The following is a 15561-nucleotide window of genomic DNA, read 5'->3' on the forward strand; positions in this document are numbered from 1 at the left end:
TCTCCTGGCAAAGCTTACATTCCTTTGAGTAGAACTGACCAGGAGCATAGACAACATGGAGAATGAATGCATGAACAAGGGACAGAATGTAAGGATAAATGAATACACCTGACAGCTGGTGGGGCATCTACCTGAACCACCTCCCAGGACTGGAGAGATTAAATCACTCAACACGCTGTACTGACGCCAACTAGTGACCGTGACCTCTGCAACAAAGTGCTGCAGGATAATGTAGAACTACTGAGGGATTGGGCTGGTGTTGCGCTGTAGTAAGCTAAACTTCTACCTGGAACATCAGCATTCCATATGGGAGCTGGCTTGAGTCCCAGCTGCTCCAATTCCAATCCAGCTCCCAGTCTATGGCCTGAAAAATAGCAGACGGTAGGTTAATTCCCTGGGCCCATCACCTTTGTGGGAAACCTGGAAGAACCTCCTGGCTATGACTTCCGATTGGTCCAGCTCCAGCCATTGCAGCTGCTCGGAGAGTCAACCGACAGATGGAAGGTCTCTCCTTTATCTCTACCTCTGCCTTTCAAACAAAAACAAAACAATTTCAAAAGCTACCCAAGGACACAGAATGCATGCCAGTTGCGTTTAATTCTGCAGGAGATGCACACACATTGAGCTGCTGATTGTCACACTCTAGAAGGAACAGGATTGCTGCTAGGAGAAGCCACAGGCACCCCCCTTTCCGATGTCAGCACGCAGCTGCTATCCAAGATGGTGAACTGGGTAAACCACACCAGCGAAGTCAGGATGTAAGTGCAGCGCACCTAAAAGGAGATCATTGCAGTACAATGGGCATGGCGCTCATGTGACATGTGGTAGGGCCTCAAGATGCAATACAGACAGAAGGAAGCAAGGAGGGAGGAGGGCAAGGAGGCAGGAAAGTAACACAGCCATACCTGGGGGCAGGATTTGGAAAGCCCAAGGCTCCAGCAGGAGAATGGGCAGAGCAGCTGATCCCACCACTTGAGACAGCAACTGCCTGAGGCCATCACCCACCCCAGGAAACCCCATCCACCCACACCACCCTGATGTCCCAAGCACTACAGACACGGCACCCCCTCTCCCTGCCCCACTGTGTATTCTGAGGCCAGATCACTGCCTGAGCCCTGCCCCTACTTGGCACCACCCAACTGAGCAGCAGCACAAACACTCAGGCTGTACGTTGAGAGGCCAGAGCGGTCCCACGCTCCTCCATCCCACGGGTCCCATAATACCTCCAGGGTCGGGGCACAGGCTCGTGGCCCAGGGACTGGAAGGACAATGTGGCCATTCTTCAGCCCACAGGACATATGTGAAAGCATGAGGACCACAGGAAGAACATGCCCCCCCAAACCTTCAAGGGTCTCAGAAAGGCATGGAGCTGGAACCAGGAGGGAGGCTCGGTGCAGACATAGTGGGTATGTGGTCAGCCAGCTGGGCTAGGAGCAGGGGCCTCAGACCTGGTGTTGGTGGACAGGCTGTGTCTCAGTGGGATCACTGGCTCCTGACTCCAGTGTGGAACAGGGATCCTGATTCCTCCGCCTGCCCCAAGGCTGTGTTGAGCCTCCTCCAAGACCCTTCATTCTCCCAAGATGCACTGTGATTGTGGTCTCCAACCTGTTTCTCTCCCGCACCCTCCTGCAATGGGCAATTGTCGATGTCTTCATCGTGCTTTTTGCAAATTGTGCGGCCCATCTCCACGTCTACCAAACAGGTCCAGGAAAACATCTGTTGAAAGAAATAGTCGAAACTGCTAGTAAATAACCTGTCAGAGGAGGCGGAACAACAGAAACAAGGGTGTGACTGTGCAACAACCGACCAGTGCCACCACTCGGCCTGCGACTTACTCCATCTTTGCTTTTCTTTCTCCATTTCTCTTCATAAGCGTGTCCCTCGTACAGTGTCTGTTGGCCTCTGGAAGATAGGGTCCCATTTGGGCATCCTGCCCTGGGCCCCAGCCACACCTACCACAGATGACTCTCCAAGGCACACCTTGGCACAGCCTGCTTCTCACACCAGCTAGGAAGGGCCGGGACCACAAAGCCTGAGGCCGGAGGCCAGAGCTGCCCGGAGCAAGAGTGCCTTGGGCAGTGTGTCTTTTGGCATGGAAGCCGACATCACGCGAATGTTTTGTGGGGTGAATACTCAGTGTCCCATGCCACCCTAGGTCTTTATTGGGCTCCTTTGGATAGTTATCGGAGATTCTTTTCATTCCTGGGGAGAAACATGGTAAAGACCCAAGAAGCACTAAGAGAGGAAAGATAGAAGCGTGGCAGGAAGCTCTCCCAGAGAGGGGCCCACACCCCCCGAACTGGAAGCTGGCTAGAAGCTGACCTCCGCCAGGGCTCAACAGGCAGAGGACACCCGTCATGGCCCTGTGACACTCACACACACATGTGCATCTCAGGACACACAGAACACACACAGAACACACGCCTGACACCAACACACAGCACACTCACACATTCCTTCTTGACACTCACCCTGGCTTACCCCCCGTACACCGTCCCCCACACTCAGCCAGGCCTGGAGTGTCCCTCTGTTAGGTCAGATCCTTTTGGCTCAGTAAGGTCACTGGTGCCCAGGGGTACTGCAGCCCCCAGGGCCAGATCTGGGTGCAGATCGCATCGGGGATGGAGGGGAGCCCTGGGAGGGCTGTGTCTCCGTGTAAGGAGGAGGATCCTCAGGACTGGGTGCACATGTCACATCTTCTTCCCAGCCCCCAGAGTGCCCACTTGGCCCTTCCTCCTGCAAGGCCCTCTCACCTGGACCTGGGCACGGCTGGATGATCATCATTGCTGTATTCATGACAACAGTCAGCCATGACCGCCGAGACCGGGAAACTTCGCATAGCGGAGGACAAGGACACCACATTTTACATGAGGCAAAAGCTCCTCGTCACCCCGAAAGGACTCTCAGGTGGCCTGGGTCCACCTCGGAGGTGTGTCAGATGCATTTCACTTCCCTCTGCCCCTCCTCTGGACCTGTCCACCAGTTGGCAGATAGAGTCCCTTGGCCGCTGTGCTCAGAGGAAGACCTGGAGCTGCTCTCTCACCGGCTCCCCAGCACCCCCAACCCTGCCCCCGTGTCCACCTGCCAGCAGCCTGGCTGTGCAGGCCACTGCATGTTCCATGAGCGGCCACAGAGGCGCTGGCTCCAGCACATGCCACCCCCCCCCCCACGAGGGTACTAACCCCTCCCCTCCCCCTGCACCCCTGCCTCTGAACACCACCCCCCTAGAGGCCCAGCTCGCTCTGCACCCAGCGCTTCTCAGTTCAGAGACATTGACTCCCCAGTCAGAGCAAGCCCTTCAGAGAGGGACTTCTCCCTGCTCGGCATCCCCAATCCGCAGCTTTGGGCCTTCCTGCCCCGCCCCCAACCCCAGTCCTCACATCCCTCCCCTGACGGCACCTGCGTCCCTCCCACACGCTCCTCCGCTCCTCCGAGGACGAGGGCTTGGCCTCTCTCTTGCTGCCTTTGCGCAGCGTGCGAAACCGGCGACAAGAAGTCCCTGTGGGCCTTCACTGACTCTTCCTGCCTGACATCTCAGCGGGATCTCTGGTGTCTCCAGGGCCCAGCCCTACCGAGGAGCAGTCCCAACAAGGGTATCCTACACCCCGCCCCGCCCCGCCCCGCCCCGGCACCTGCGAGCATGCTCTGTGCTGGGGTGCTGTTCTCCCAGGGCTGCTGCTCCTCTCTCTTTCTTTGTCTCTCTCTCTCTCTCCATCTCTCCATCTCCCCTCCCCCCCCACACACACCCCAAGACTGTTTCCCAGAGTGCTATTCCAGTGTCTCTGTACCTCTCTGTATTCCTCCAGCACTTGATAAAGGAACAAAACCAAAAGTTGGAGCTCTCCCAGTCAGTACCTCTATTTAAAAAAAAAAAATTTTTTTTAAATCTATCTCTAGGCCTTAAAGGCAGCTGCTGATTCCTGAAGATGCTCACCTGGGCTCAGGGATGCTGTGGGAGCTGAGTGGGGTAGGGTGGGGACAGCTCAGCCACTCACCTTGCGCTGGCTCTGCCGAACCTTCAGAAACTTGTAGGCAAACTCATCCTCCTGGGCCTCGTTGAACTTGTACATGACATACTCCATGGAGATGGCAAAGAACTCCGAGTTCTTGTCAATGTCCACGAACTTGGAGTTGTCCATGAACTTGAAGCTGCCCACAAGGCTCCCCATGAGAACAAACCCCACAAACAGGAGTGCCTTGTGCGGCATAGCTGCCCTTGGGGCAGGGGACATGTGGGATAAAGGGGACAGTAGCACCCTTGGCAGCTGCAGCCCTGCACAGTTCTGTCTGCTGATGCCCTGAGCTGCTGACCGCCACCCCAGGGCCGACACCTCCATCCAACACCTTGTCTCCACCCTCCTCCACAACACGTGGTCCTCTCACAGCCAGACAGAAACAAAGCAGCCAGTCACATTTGCCAGCCCTTGCTCCCATGAAGCTTGCAGGCACACACTCAAGGACAAGGCTGCCTCCTCCAGTCCTGGCCCTGCCCTAGGAGGGGCGGGGACTCACCCTCCCAGCCCCACATCCCAGGCCAGGCAGAGTTACAGCAGCCACAGGCTCATGCATAACCACAGAACCAGAGTCTCCGGCAGGGAGTACAAACAAGGTCAGCCATGACCTTGGCATCCCATGTCACAAGCAAGCTTTAGAAGAGCGAACAGTGAGGGCCAATGTCCGTGGCAGGAGACAGATACTCCACTGTCAGCAGTACCTGCTGGCTGACTTGCTCTTTTGCTCTCGGGCCCTGCGGGCTGGGGCTGGCCATGTGTGTCCTCGGTGGGAACCAAGCCATTTCTAACGTTCCAGGGTGAGACTTCCTGCTGCAAGGTCACCATAGCTCTGCTGAGATGGAGGAGAATAGCTGTGGGCTTGCGAAGGCATCAGGGCTAGGGAAAGAGAGCTAGCTGAAACTTGCATTGCCTCGCAGCTCTGCCCTGCTACAATGCTGGGTATCCACTGTCAGACTCTTCCTCTTTCCCAGGAAAGCCACTGGGAAGTGAAGAAGGTGATGGGGGTGAACAGGCTGGGAAAGAGTGAAGGTTGGAGTCAGCATGGTGTGTAGAAGTAGGCTAATCCTCCGCCTACAGTGTCAACACACCATATGGGCCTGGTTCCTGTCCCGGCTGCTACACTTCTGATCCAGCTCCCTGCTAATGCACCTGAGAGGGCAGTAAAGGGCGGCCCAAATCTTGGGCCCCTGCACCCACAAGGGTGACCAGAGGAAGCTCGTGGCTCCCAGCTTAACCAGCCATCTTTTGGCCTTGATATCTCTTTGGGGAATGAACCAGCAGATGGAAGATTCTCACTCTCTCTCTCTCTCCTTCCTTCCCTTCTTCCCTCCCTGTACCTTATCTCTCTGTAATTCTGCCTTTCAAATAAAAAAAGTTTAAGGGGGAAAAAAAAGAGGGCAGGCTATAGCTATGTGGATGCAGGGAATAATTATTGTCCCTTGGTATAAGGGGTGTCAGGCCCTGGCAAACCCAGTGACCCCCAGTAAAGGTCTTATCCTGGGAAGAGCCAGCACTGGGGCCGACACAGCAGAGACGGGAGTGTGGACAGAGGGAGGGACATAACTTGGAGTGCCTTGCTGGGACTTCTCTGAGGGGAAGGATGATCTGGTATGGTTGCACTGATGCAACATGGGCAGCTAACAGTGCTGGGAAGGACTGGAGAAAGCCGTGGGACCCTGCCAGGCTGGTGCATGCTTTAGGAAGCACCCTCCGCCTGCCCAGGGCAAGGCTCACCATTAGGAATGTCTCTCTCATCTCCCCGAGGCATGGATGAATGTGCAATGACGCCAGCATGGGTCCAGCTGCTTCCACAGCAGATGTAGAAGTTTCTAGAAAAGAGTTAGTCATCCTACATAACAGTTCAGACATGAAGAGTCCCACTTGATGCTCTGTTTCCCCTCTTGTCTTTCCCGCATCTGTGTCATAATCCTGTCAGCTCTGAGAGTCACAGGCAACACTTTGATTCTTCAGAAGGACCCTGGGGTGGTCCCTTTCCATTCTGTCCGTCAGCAGCTCCTGTCAATACAGGACCTCAGAGGTCCTCTTGGTATGACGGAACAGCTGCATACATGCTATCACAGAGATTCCAGCTTCCGGTGAGGACCAGGGATCCTGAGCCCTCTGCCTGCCCCGAGGTTCCACCGAGCATCTGCCCAAGGCCTTTCATTCTCCCAAGATGCACCGTGCCACTCTCAGGCTGATCATTTCCCCCAACCCTTGTTTTTCTTGCACACTTGGCAGCAGATAGCTGTCGATGTCTCCGTCGCACTTCCTGTCAATCATGAGGCGCAGCCCCAGCTCCATCAGAAATATGGCTATGCACATGTGTCAAGAAGAACGGATGCAGACAGCTGGTGAACATCTGCAACTCAGGATTGAGGAGAGAGGCAGAGCGCCAGGGGGACGGTGGGTTACAGAGTGCAACATGCCTGTGCTGAGACACAGTTCACACCAGGTGCAAACTGTGATGGGTCAACAGCTCCATGTCCTTGCGTGCGCTTCAAACCCCAGTGGAGCCTTCCCAATGGCTGAGGCCAACGTCACAAGATGGGGCAAGGAATAGATGTGCTGTTGGTTGCACATCTGCATCACAGCGAGGCACCTGCACGGGCTCCCAGCACCTGCTGATGAGAGCACTCCATGTGTCCACCTTGCAGCACCAGCCAGACACAAGAGGCACCTGCAGGATCAAGGAGAGGGTAGGACTAAGCCTCAGACTGGAGGTGAGAGCTGTGGTCTCCCTTGGGGAGCCTGTGCAGGGCCTGGGGTGCGCAGTGCCAGCTGGCCCACATTCACGGAGTGGCAGCCATGAGCATTCCCTACTGCTGCCCACGTTTGTCGTGCATCTCTAAGAAAGCTGAGGGAAGTAGGTCGGCTTCCAGAATGAGGACCTTCTGATCCAGCCCTGGATCCTCGTGCAGGTGGGGAGGGGGCGCAGACCTAACACGAAACTGTTTGGGAAAAGGGTCGGCACCATGGTGTGACAAGTGCATAGGCACTGGTTCAAGTCCCACTACTCCCTTCCAATTCAGCTCCCTGCTAATCTGTCTGGGAAAGCCTGGAGGACAGCCCACATGCGCCCCCATGGGAGACCCAGGAGAAGCTGCTGACTCCTGGCTTCAGTCTGGCCCAGCTATGGCCATGGAGGACATTTGGGGAGTAACCAGTGGATGGGAGAGTCTCTCTCTCTCTCTCTCTCTCTCTGTATATCCCCTTCTATATGCAAATCTGCCTTAACATACACACAAACACACACAAATATATTTTTTAATTGTTTGGGCCCTGGAGCAGTAGATTAGCGACTAATGTTATTGCCTTGCATGCACCAGGATGCAATACTGCACTGGTTCATATCCCAGCTGCCCCGCATCCCATCCGGCTCCCTGCTTGTGGCCTGGGAAAGCAGTCAAGGATGGCCCAAGGCCTTGGAACCCTGCACCTGCGTGGGAGCCCTGGAGGAAGTTCCTGGCTTCAGATCTACTCAGCTCTGGCCATTGCAGCCACTTGGGGAGAAATAAGTGGGTGGGAGATCTTCCTCTTGGTCTCTCCTCCTTTCTGTATGTCTGACTTTCCAATAAAAATACATACATCTTTTTTAAAAATTGCCTGGAAGGCTGACTGTGTGGCACTGAGCGTCTAACCACAGGACACTAATACCCACTCATGCCTGACACACACTCACCCATGGCTGCCTGACACGTGCCAGCACACTCCCACGCTCAGGCTTGACACACCTGACACCACATTTGCACACTCACATGAGACAGCTCACACAGCCATGCACTTGTGCCACACACTCACGCACACACATACACACACACATGCACAGCTGGTACCAAGAGTACTCACACACCTGCTCCTGACTCACAAACAGTATCACACCTACTCACACAGCCAATGCCCCTGTGTGCTTCCCACGCCTGCAGACTGGCCTGGCCCCCACCAAATGCGACAGGTGCAGTATGGCCAGCAGAGTCATCCATGCCAAGGACTCCTGTGGTCTCAGGGACCCAGGCCTGGCATCCACCCATGGAGGCCGCACCAGGCTCACGCAAAAGTCCTGGGGTAACCACGTCTTGTGCCAGAGGGAGGACCTGAAATTGTGGCCGTGTCCCCGGTCCCTGTATCTCTTGCCTGGTACAGGCTTCCCACCTAGAGCAGAGCCCTAGGAAGGGACCAAGTCACTGCCACTCACCTTCCGCTGGGCTCAGCCGCCATCCAGCAACCCATACGCCTGCCCCTCTGTGCTGGCATCGTTGAACTGAGCCACAGTGAACTCCATCGATCTCACAAAGCACTCCAGGTCCTTGTTGACATCCACAAACTCCAAAATGGGCACATGTAGGCGCCCAGCACCATGAGCCCCACAAACAGGGCAGTCTTGTGCAGCATGGCTGTCCTCAGCATCAGTGCCAGAGGTCAAGCTTGGGGACACATCCTGGTCACTTGTGGATCCCCTCATGGAGATCCAAGCTGACAACCACCTTCCTTCGGCAGGTCCTCTATCTGGTCCACTTCCCCACTGACCCCACCTCACCAGGCCCTCCTGAGAACACCAAACAGAAACTGAGCAGGAGGTTTATGGGTTCCCCACGGTCACTCAAGCCTGGGTCCCAGGGAGTGCACACACTGCCACCCGAGGCCTGCCCATCTCCAGGCCTGTGCTCTGCTGGAGGATTTCCAGCACGGTCCTGTCTGGTGCTCTAGTCCTCTGGGGGCTGAGGGGTGGCCTGCAGCCACCTTGCAGAGAGGAAGCTTCTGGGAACACAGATAACCCAGTTCCCCCACCTCAGGAGTTGAAGGAAGCCTACCCAGGACTTTGGGGGCAGCTCCCATGCACCGCTGTGCCCAGCACAGCACTGGGTGTGCAGCCGGTGGCGGGGGAGGGGACTAAGGCAGGCCAGCTGTCCACTGCTCTGATCTCCTTCTCCCACAAGGTGCACCTGCATTCTGGCACTGCCAGTTTTCTGCTAGGACAACCTTCCCCCACTCCTAAACCTCCACGTGGTCCTGGGCAGCTTTTCTGGAGTTATGACCATGTGTTGCTCCCTTCCAAACATGCTTGGCTTTCTCATGACCTTTATTCACTTCTCATTCCAGTCCACTGCAGCCTGGGAGCGGCCCTCACAGCAGTTCCCTTCTGTGGACCTTGTGCTGAGTCCCCTTGCTGTGTGGCATGGAACCAGCATCCTACAGGGACTGCCTAGTGTTATCTCAGCAAGCTCCTTTTCTCTCAAGCCTTCTGCATGTTTACTCCTGGTTTCAATGTACTGTGTTTGAGTAGATTTGATTGTGTTTTGAGAGTGGGATTTGCTCTTTCTTTCCCCCCTTCCAGCTCTTTGGAACTGTTTGAATCTCTTGCTATGACTGTAATCATGATCTTGTTGTTTCTTTGTCTAAGGATCTTTGCTTTGTGTCCATTTGTGGGGGACAACTTGGAAACTGTATTACCACTCACTTGTGCCAACAGAGCTGCTACACTGGCCATTTTATCGCTGTGGAATGTGCCTTCTTGTTCAGTAAGCCTCTTGCTCTGAACTCGGCCCTGTGGCGCAGGCTGCAAAGCCACACCAGCATTGCTGTGACCAGTGCTTCCCGATGCTCCCTATTTCCGGTTCACGCTCAAATGCTTTCTTGTGTCTTTGCCATTAGCGCTTTAGACATCACGTGAAACCACTGACTGCCATGTCAACATTTTACAATACAAAGAAGACAAAAGGACAGCGTATGGATAAACTAGAGGCAGGATGATGCAGTGTTTTCTTCCTCCCCAAGAGGCTGTTATTCCCATTTGTGGTCAAGGGGATGGCAGGTGGGTAATGACTGATGGGCTGTTAGCGCCAGAGTTCTTTCTGGAAATGACCGACAGCTGCATGTGTCCCTGCTACTTCACAGTGAGTGTACAAGGAGGTCAGGAAGCAAGTCTGCTGGCTGCCTCCTGTCACAGGAAAGACGCTATCTGTATAAAGGTAAAGTTTATTTGGGGAAGTGACCAGCAGATGGAAGATCTCTCCCTGTCTCCTCCTCTTCTTTCTGTAAATCTTTCAGGTCCAATAACTTTTGAAAACAATTGTGTGAAGTGGCCGTCCCCCTTCCCATCCAGCTCTCTGTTTATGGCCTGGCAAAGAGCAGAGGATGGCCCAAGTCCTTGTGATCCTACACCCGCATGGGAGACCCGAAGAATCTCCTGGCTCCTGGCTTCAGATCAGCTCAGCTCTGGCTGTTACAGCCATTTGGGGAATGAACCAGCCTATAGAAGACCTCCCATCTCCTCTCTTTGTCAAACTTGTCTTTCAACCAAAACAGAGAGAGCTATACATCCTGACACAAACGGGTCATACCTAACTCATAAACCCTGATATCTAGGTGGCAATTTGACAACTGCTGCCTCAGTGGTGCTCACTCAGACTTGACCGAGACCTTGCGATTCCTGTGTTCTCTCAGGGGACTGCAGAGTTCTGGTTGGACTTCCCCGTGGTTTGCTCTGCCTCAGTCTCTTGACGATCTCCTTCCCGACTCTGTGTCTTGGGCTTCCATGTCCTTTGTGGAGTCCTTCTGCCACCTGCTCTATTGTTGTTCCACATCTTCTTGATTCTGGCCTGCACTCACTTCTTCCTTTTCCCTTTTGGAGCAGAAGGGCCGTAGTCAGCTGCCCTTCCTACTGGTGTCATCACCTCCTTGGAGTGACAGCTGCCAGGGGTCAGGTCCTGCACTCACAGAGGTATGTCTCAACTCCTTCATGTGCTTTCTTAACCCACACGTTCCTTGAATAGGTACTCACATGGGTCACTGCTTCCCACTTTAGCTCCTGACCCTTTTGCTATTAGCCCTGTATGACTTCCCACAGCAACAGAAAACTGGTCCTTTCTCTCATTATTTTCTTCTTCATTGTGCATTTCTGGAAGTTCACATATTGCAGTTTTACATTCTTGGAGTTCCTTCATTATCTATGTGTTTTTCGTGTTGTTATGCAAGGTTGGCAGTGTGCCATTGTGGGTAAAGCTACCACCTGGACTACAAGCATCCCATTTGGATGCCAGTTTACATTCTGACTGCACCACTTCCAATCTGGCTGTGTGCCAAGGGCCTGGGAGAGGCTATAGAAGATGGCCCAAGTGCTTGAGCCATGGCACTTGTGTGGAAGACCCACATGAATTTCCTGGCTTCTCTCTGGCTTTGCTCTGGCTCTTGTGGCCTCTTGGGTGGTGAACCAGCAGATGGAAAATCGTTCTTTCTGACTCTCACTGTGAAGGAAGTTGTTTATAGTAAGAAGAGCTGAGGGAGGGAGGGAGCTTCCAACAGCAGTGTGGCAGCTATTGGGGGTACATGAGTGAGGTCGGACTAAATGCTTAGGGCCCTGGCCACGGCCACTGTTGCCACCCAGTGAGCGAGTCCTGGACTTTGGGCAGCCAGCGCGCTAAGTGATGCTGAGCTTCACCTGCTGGCCATCCAGCAGTGAGCTCTAGGGTCTTTGTAGTGTGTAATGCTGCCTAGGGCCTTATCCATGGATACGGGCCATGTGCATGTAGGTGAGGATTGAATATTGTGTGACTCCCAGCGACAGGGTCACTGTACTTTCAAATGAGTTTGGAGGGAATAGTCTGTAAGATCACTTTGGGTCAGATTGATTCACCAGCCCACATGGGAGTTCTGAGATGGGCTGTTAGTGCAGAACATCACAAACCGCCACACGCCAGCCCACACGAAAGCTGTGGCTCAGGGCCTGTCTTGTGGGGGTAGATCCCAGTACCTGACTGAATGCAGGAACAGGGGATGGGTCACATTAGGCAGGGTCATGACACTAACCACCATGCGAGAGAATCAGGTCCAGGGGTAGATTCTACAGGGGATAAGAGGGCCCAACCCTGTAGAAATACAAGTCCTACTGGTTAGCTTAAGAGTTGGGGTGGTGAAAGGCTGAGCTAGGACTGACCATGGAACCCGCCAACAGTCATGGGTGCTGGGGTTGGAAACAGGTTGGGCAGGTCCAGGCTGCAACACCCACATGTGCATCCTAAAACACAGGGTGTGAAGCAGGCCGAGCTGCCACATCCTCCAGCTCATACAAAGGCCAAGATGGAGTGGCAGGCTATAACGGGCAAGGACCTAGCACCTGCTAGGAGCTTGTGAGATCTGAGTCAGGGAGTAGCCTGAGACGGGGAACCTGGAAAACTGCCCTATTGGGGAAATATATCCTAATGTCGAGCACATGTTCTAGGCCTGGCAACCTGAGCAGAGCAACTCCAACTGTTGGCCAATTTGGGTTAGTTTTGGATGGGGGTGGACCAGGCAGGGCTGAACCAACCTTATCTCACCAGCAAGAACATAAATCAGGCTGGAGCACAGGTCAAGCTCAGCTAGGCTCTCACACCTATCCATTTGCATGAGCCTCGGATGAGAGCAGACTAATCAGGGCCAGGTTCCAGCATCCACCTGCGAGTGGTGGGACTTGGGGCAGGCCTGGTCAGACCAGGCTACAACATCCAAAGGCAAAGGTCATGACAGGTGTAGGACCATGCCAAGCCTGATCAGAGCAACCACTGCCCCATGCAAGATCTATAGATGATCTAAGGGGATGCCCTGGCAGGGCTGTGGGTAATGACTGATGGGCTGTTAGCGCCACAGTTCTACCCTGTATGACTTTCCACAGCAACAGAAAACTGGTCCTTTCTCTCATTATTTTCTTCTTCATTGTGCATTTCTGGAAGTTCACATATTGCAATTTTACATTCTTAGAGTTCCTTCATTATCTATGTGTTTTTCATGTTGTTATGCAAGGTTGGCAGTGTGCCATTGTGGGTAAAGCTGGACTTGGGGCAGGCCTGGTCAGACCAGGCTACAACATCCAAAGGCAAAGGTCATGACAGGTGTGGGACCATGCCAAGCCTGATCAGAGCAACCACTGCCACATGCAAGATCTATAGATGAACTCTATTCTGGGTATATGCTTGCAAAGAAAGAATCTCAACTGAACTTGAGCTGTTGTTATGCAACAAGGTGGAGGAATCCACCATGGGGAGAGGGTTATTGGAGGGGTGGGGGAAATCCCAGTGCCGATAAAACTGTATTACATAATACAATGCTATTAACAATTAAAAAAAAAAAGCAAGATCTATAGATGGGAACAATCCTGTTTGGGGAGCTAAGGGGATGCCCTCGCAGGGATGTGGTTCCCACTGGTAAGTGTGGTGGCCAGAGTGGGATTTGCAGTCTGGTCTGGACATGCCTGCAGTGTCCCTTGGCACAAGTATGCACTGGGGTTGAGTGTGCCAGACTGGACTAGACCCTAGCACCCACTGGTGCTGGTGCTATCCAGGATGAATATAGCATAGGCTGCTAGGTTTTTCCCCTGCTGAGCCAGATGTGAGCTGTGTCTGCCTGTGGACCAGGCTAGACTGGGCTGTAACACCAAACAATAATAACTGGAATGGGTTCATGACAGTCACGAAAGGCCATTGTTCCTGCTAGGTCAAGGGATCCACTGAGTAGGGCTGGCCCATAGTCCCAGTGGTGTGTGTGTGATCTGGCACTGGAGAGGTTGTGATGGAGGACCCTGAGAGACTCCTCAGTCAGGACACATTCCCTATATGTGAGAGCAAGAACCACGATAGGGAGCAGCCCAGACAAGGCCAGGTTATGGTACCCACTGGCATACTTTTGGTGCAGATCAGGGTCAAGCGAGGTTGGATGAGTTCATATCACCTGCTAGTGAATCTCAGCCCAGAATGGAGTGTGGGTCGGGCCGGGTTTGGTAACAACACACGCCAGTACACATGAGACATTGGACTGAGTGCTAGCTGGCTGTGCTAGGCTGTAGCCCCCACCAACCTGAGGTGGAATTGGGGGTGGCCATGCTGGGCCAGGCTACCATACCCACTGGAAAAGCTGAGGTGAAGCAGGCCATGCCAGACCGAGCCACGGCACTCAACCAGCACACACAAGACTTGTGACTGCTGCTGAAGCACCATACATTACAATAATTTAGGGGGGGAATGGAGGGAGGGTAAATGTGGCGGATGAAGGGAAAATATCTAAGCCTATGAAACTGTATCATAAAAAATAAACATTAAGTGCTCGCTTTGGCAGCACATATACTAAAAAATAAACATTAAAAAGTTTTAAAAAGTTGTATTTACTTATGTGAAAGACAGATTTATTAGAGACACACAGAGAGAAAGAAAGTACAGACAGAGAGGCAAAGATCTTCCAATCCATGGTTAATTCCAGAAAGACCTCATAACCAGATCTGAGTCAACTGAGGCCAGGAGCCAGGACCAGGTTCTGCGCTGGGTCCCCACAAGGCAGCAGAAGCCCAGGACTGAGGCTGTCCTCCACTGCATTCCCAGGTGCACTAACAGAGGGCTGGGCCAGAAGTGCAGCAGCTGAGACCCAAAGAAGCACCCTTACGGAATGTCAGCCCTGCAAATAGAAGCTTAGCCCCGTATACCTCAGAGCCGCTCCCTTGGGGGACTATCAGGGCGGAGGGCACACTTAAGTGGGATCCTGACCCTTCTGGAGGGAAGTTCTGTCATCCAGAGGGGTGATCCTCCAAGTTGGCAGTGCCATGTAGTCTGGGGCAGACTCTGAGTGAGGACACCACTGGTCTTTGCTTCTGAGCCATGCATAGGACTCTGCCACTGTGGCTTTGATGGGTGGCAGGGCAGCAGGTAGGGATGCTGCCCTGTGTGTGTGCAAAGGAGACACCTGCTGGCTTGTTCCAGGTCCTCTCTAGGAGTCACATGTGCAAAGCCTAGCTGATCCTTGAGAGAAACAGGAAGCTTGCACCCAGGCCCCGCTTCCTGGCTACTTACCTGTGCCTCGTGGGGGCTCTCCGCACTGCACCTTCTGGGAGCAGTGCTGGGGGCCCATACTGCACAGGCAGTGCCCACTTGGGGGGGAACACCAAACTCGGGAGTCTCTGTAGGGGCTTGGAAGCCCAGAGCAAGCTGTCATACTGCTCTTGGCATCCATACTCTACCAGGATGCAGAGCCACCTGCCAGCTCCCTGTCTGCCCACTCCTCCTCCTCCTCCTGAAGAGCACCTGAGTGGAGCTGAGCTCACCCCACAGCTGAGTGGGCTTGGGGGTGTCATCAGCGTCTACAAGGATGCCCTCTGGCATCCCTGCCTTCTGAGCCCTGCCTGCTCCTTTGCCCACTGCTAAGGTCTTGGTCCTCCTCTCACTGGGATCCTACCTCTGGCTGCAGCCTCTGCTTCCTAGGGCCCAGCATCACCTGCGTCATTTCCTCTACTGCTTCTCACCTGATTCAGTGGACAGAAGACCCCTGGCTTGGCTTCCACCCTGGTCCACAACAGTGAGCACGGTGGGGGAGGGGTGCAGGTAGGGAGAGTGGGAGGCAGATGGCCCTAAGTGCACCTGCTCTGCCCAGCGCAGCTCCGACAGGGAGGAGGCGAGAAGAGAAGGGCTGTGGGTGGTCACCGCTGGCTGCTCTTAAATCCGGCTGAGGAGGCAGGGTCAGTGTGATCCCACGGGAGCCCTGGGAAGACGAAGAGGGGCTCTTCCTGTTGTTCCTTAGCTGAGGGGCGATG

General features: G+C 54.1%; 1 protein-coding gene across 3 annotated transcripts; it reads right to left on the minus strand.

Moving 5' to 3' along the window:
* Positions 1-581: 581 nt before the first annotated feature.
* On the minus strand, positions 582-8405 carry LOC121157182 (cystatin-12-like). Of its 3 annotated transcripts, XM_040981212.1 has the most exons (4): positions 8344-8405; positions 3996-4128; positions 1606-1716; positions 582-773 (listed from the first exon to the last, which is right to left on the minus strand). In XM_040981212.1, exons 1-4 carry the CDS (start codon positions 8403-8405, stop codon positions 636-638), a joined length of 444 nt encoding a protein of 147 aa, XP_040837146.1. In that variant the 3' UTR covers positions 582-635. The 3 variants fall into 3 exon arrangements, with proteins under 3 accessions (XP_040837146.1, XP_040837144.1, XP_040837145.1); XM_040981210.1 differs by lacking the exon at positions 8344-8405 and having other exon boundaries at positions 3996-4347; XM_040981211.1 differs by lacking the exons at positions 1606-1716; positions 8344-8405 and having other exon boundaries at positions 3996-4347.
* Between the last annotated feature and the right edge of the window lie 7156 nt (positions 8406-15561).

The sequence above is a fragment of the Ochotona curzoniae genome, unplaced genomic scaffold (genome assembly GCF_017591425.1).
Source record: "Ochotona curzoniae isolate NIBS_2020 unplaced genomic scaffold, NIBS_Ocur_1.0 contig_3520, whole genome shotgun sequence".
NCBI lineage: Eukaryota > Metazoa > Chordata > Mammalia > Lagomorpha > Ochotonidae > Ochotona > Ochotona curzoniae.